This window comes from Crocuta crocuta, unplaced genomic scaffold (genome assembly GCF_008692635.1).
Source record: "Crocuta crocuta isolate KB4526 unplaced genomic scaffold, BGI_CrCroc_1.0 scaffold1027, whole genome shotgun sequence".
Taxonomy (NCBI): Eukaryota; Metazoa; Chordata; class Mammalia; order Carnivora; family Hyaenidae; genus Crocuta; species Crocuta crocuta.
Genome location: NW_027532023.1, coordinates 67,444 through 71,090, shown reverse-complemented (window position 1 = coordinate 71,090; position 3,647 = coordinate 67,444). Strand labels below are relative to the sequence as shown.

Here is a 3,647-nt window from a genome sequence, read left to right as displayed (position 1 = left end):
AACAATAAAATTGAATTCTCATTTAATCTCAGAAATTTTAAGATGCAGATTTCATATTTATGATGTTTGTAAATGTTGTAATAAATCACTGGAATCTTTTAAATGTCATAATTGCTTTGGAGCTCTTCAAGTTTTCCAAGGGTCATGAAGTAAACCCGGCTGTGGCGATTGTGCAGGGTAGAGGTAAAGAATAGCTTTAAAAAGAGAGACAGAAACACCATCAGTAAATATTTTATACATTGTTATCTGATATTTGACAGATAAAACTATAATTTCATTTATTCTGCATTAACCAATTAAAATTATTAAACCATACATTATTTTTCAGATCAGGATTTCCTGAAAGAACAAGACTTTAGCTTGGTACAGAGTCTAAATATTTAAAAACAATATTTTACCATGTTCTATATAACTGTACTTCATATGGTTTAAATAAAATTGGGTTTTTGTTGTGGCATTCATCTGCTGATATTCTTGATTGGTTTTGGTTAAGGATTCCCTTTTGCTTTAAAAACAATCTTTCACTCAAGTTGGCTTTACTTTTTCTTTTAATACAAGGAAATGTATTAAATGATGTTGCTCAGCATTGTTAATGGTGTTTAAGTGAACACTGAAACTTTTTATTTGGTGGGATTTTTCTATTTCAGTGAAATGGACATGACATCAATACATTGATATTATGAGTTAAACTAATCAACTTAGAGAGGACATGTCTTATGAATATGGTCTGTGCCATAAAGAAAACTAAAACGGAACATGAACATAAATAGCAAATGGAACCCTCCTTGTTAGGACTAAGGCTTTCTTCATCCACAATGAATATACTTAAGAGAGTTTTGACATTGATGATGATGATGATAACACTAGCTACCCTTGATTTAACACATTTTATATACAGGCAATATGTGATATGCTTACTATATGCACATTATCATTAATTTTCAAAATTATTACCAAAGCAGTTATTAATATTTCCATCTTGGAGATGAAGGAACTAAGTCTAAGGAAGATTAATCAAACTTCCAAGTTCTTACACCTGGTTAGGTGGCCAACCTGGTACTGCATGCCAAATACATCTGACCTCAAACACTGATTCTTCCCATGTATGTCCCCTCTTATTGCAAACCAGTACTTTTCCTTGATGCACAATGCTTTACCCTGGTTGTTCTAATATTACTTTGAATCCTCTGCAAACTCTTCCAAATGTGGATGTTTCATAATGTTATTAGGATTATTTTTTCATGCTATTATTTCTCATAATATGTAGATACTGTAATTATTTTATACAATGCATTTTTTCATTTGAAGTATCTGAATTGGTTGTTAAAACTGATCACATTACACAAAAATAGACAAGTCTTAATTTTATTTTTCTTACCTTTAAATGGAAATAATACCCACTCGTGAAGATTAAAGTAAGGTTGTGAGTATTTAGCACAAACTCTACACATATTAGGTGTTTGGGAAACATACTTTTCCCCTCTATTATTGGATTATGTTGAAAACTATAAAAGACAGATTTACTCAGGCATTGTGTTTCAAATTATCATTAATACAAATATGAACAGAACTGTGCATAAAGACAATAATGAATTTTGCATACCACAAAAATAATGGTTAAGTTTTTCTTAGGACATAATTAGAATTTTTACTTTTTTAGAAAAAATTTTCAAATCAAATTATCATCATTTTCAAATCAATATTACTACTGCAAAATGGAAAACCGTTTTTAGCAATAGTTTGCCAATTTGGGAATTATGTCTTAACAGAAGGTATTGGATTTCCTTGTTTAATTTTCACTTCCTGCTTTATTTTTGCTGTAACTGGGGGATATAAACAATACCTTGTCACCTCGGGTACACAGAAATCTCAGCTTCTTAATTGACCTGCGCTTCAGTTCACTTTCCAGAACCCTTGATTGCAAAGATCGGACTTCAACGGCCTTTTGGCCCCATCCTGTGGTTCGCTGTGTACACTCATAAGCTGCAATAAAAATTTAAAAAGCAGAAAAGTACAATCATCATTTGATTATTAAGAGGCTCATTATAATAGTTCTGGTAAACATATTCTTTTTTTACTCCTTCTAGTTAGTCATCTGGCCATTATGGTGTTCAGCAGTGGTATTCAAGCAAGCTATCTACTTTTATAATTGTGATCAACGTTGAATAACTAGATCTTAATTAACCTTTCTATTCATATTCCCTAATACCACAGAAAAAGCTAAGTGTTAATTTTATCCTGTTTGTAAAAAAGCAAATCTACTGACAGCCATTTTTTATTTTATAGTCTAGTTGAGGTATAGCGTTCCATAAGGGTTTGTATTTGTGCTCAAGTGACATACATAAAAACCTGATTTACTTCAAATTTAAACTGTTAAAAAATGACTTGCTCAGATAATGACTTTAGCAACTCTAATGCAAGTCAATGAATTACCACATTATAAAAAGAACTAAATTTAATTTGATAGTGTTCAGGCTCAATCTTAGGAAATTTTATTAAGATTTTAACATTTGGACCCTGTGTCATTTACTTGGTGACAATAAAGATTATGACAATTGTAAGTTGACAAATAGTGACTATACTTATCATGGAAAGCATTGAGCAAGGTATAGAATTGTAAAATCACTATGTTGCACACCTGAAACTAATATAACATTGTATGTCAACTGTACTTCAATTTAAAAAANGGGAGTCACAGACTGAAAAGGCTCCAGGCTCTGAGCTGGCAGTCAGCACAGAGCCTGACGCGGGGCCCAAACCCACGAACCGCGAGATCATGACCTGAGCGAAAGTCGGACGCTTAACCGACTAAGCCACCCAGGCGCCCCAGAGAGAGAGAAAGAGTCTTAAGTAGCTCCATTGTTAGTACTGAGTCTGACATGGGAATCAATTCCACAACCTGGGATCATGAGCTGAGCTGAAATAAGAGTCAGATGTTAAATGGACTGAGCCTTCCAGGCGCCCCTCCATTTTATTCTATTATAAACACAATAAACTCTGAGTTGTTATAATATAGTCTTAAAATTTTTATCATTCTCAAAAGTACTAGAATACCTTTGTTTAAATCAAAATTTATCTGACCTATATATGTATACATTAAATATGCATAAAAAGACCCATGAAAAATATTAAATTTGATTAAAGTGACTTTTCATAGGTACAGTGTGAGGCATTTAGAATTTAACTAAAATCTACTCAGCATTTATTATCTATTGCTTCCTTTCCATTATAATTGAAAATATTTATGTGTATGAAATTGACCACAAAATTGTAATTAAATTATAATTGCACCTTTTTTTGTACAATTATATTTTACAGTTGTATTTTTATTCAGACAAATGGCTCTTCTGGAATGATTTAATTCTAGTCTGAAATTAGACTTAAATCTTCCAGGTACAAAGGCAGTGAGGGGAATCCATGGCCTGAGTGATGGAAACAATAGATTTAGTCTATCCAGATTTTAATTTTTTTTGGCCTGTAAGAACACTTTGTTAAAATTGTTATTTTTGTCAACAACCACACAGAGCAAACAATTCTAAATTTAACACACAGGGTACTTGCTGAGTCCAAGCAGACAGTTCATATGGCATTATACAATTTCCACTTTTATTCTGAGAAACATTAATTTGCCATTTAAAATAGCTACT

The 3,647-nt window shown here is 32.0% G+C and overlaps 1 protein-coding gene across 1 annotated transcript in view; it reads right to left on the bottom strand.

Moving 5' to 3' along the window:
* Nucleotides 1-98: 98 nt before the first annotated feature.
* The window catches only part of NRK (Nik related kinase), a gene marked incomplete at its 5' end in the record, with an annotated part of 69,163 nt that continues 65,614 nt past the window's right edge, over nucleotides 99-3,647 (bottom strand). The window contains 2 exons of the mRNA XM_077776190.1: nucleotides 99-194; nucleotides 1,844-1,983. Coding sequence (XP_077632316.1) covers nucleotides 99-194; nucleotides 1,844-1,983 — 236 coding nt within the window. The remainder of the gene's footprint in view (nucleotides 195-1,843; nucleotides 1,984-3,647) is intronic.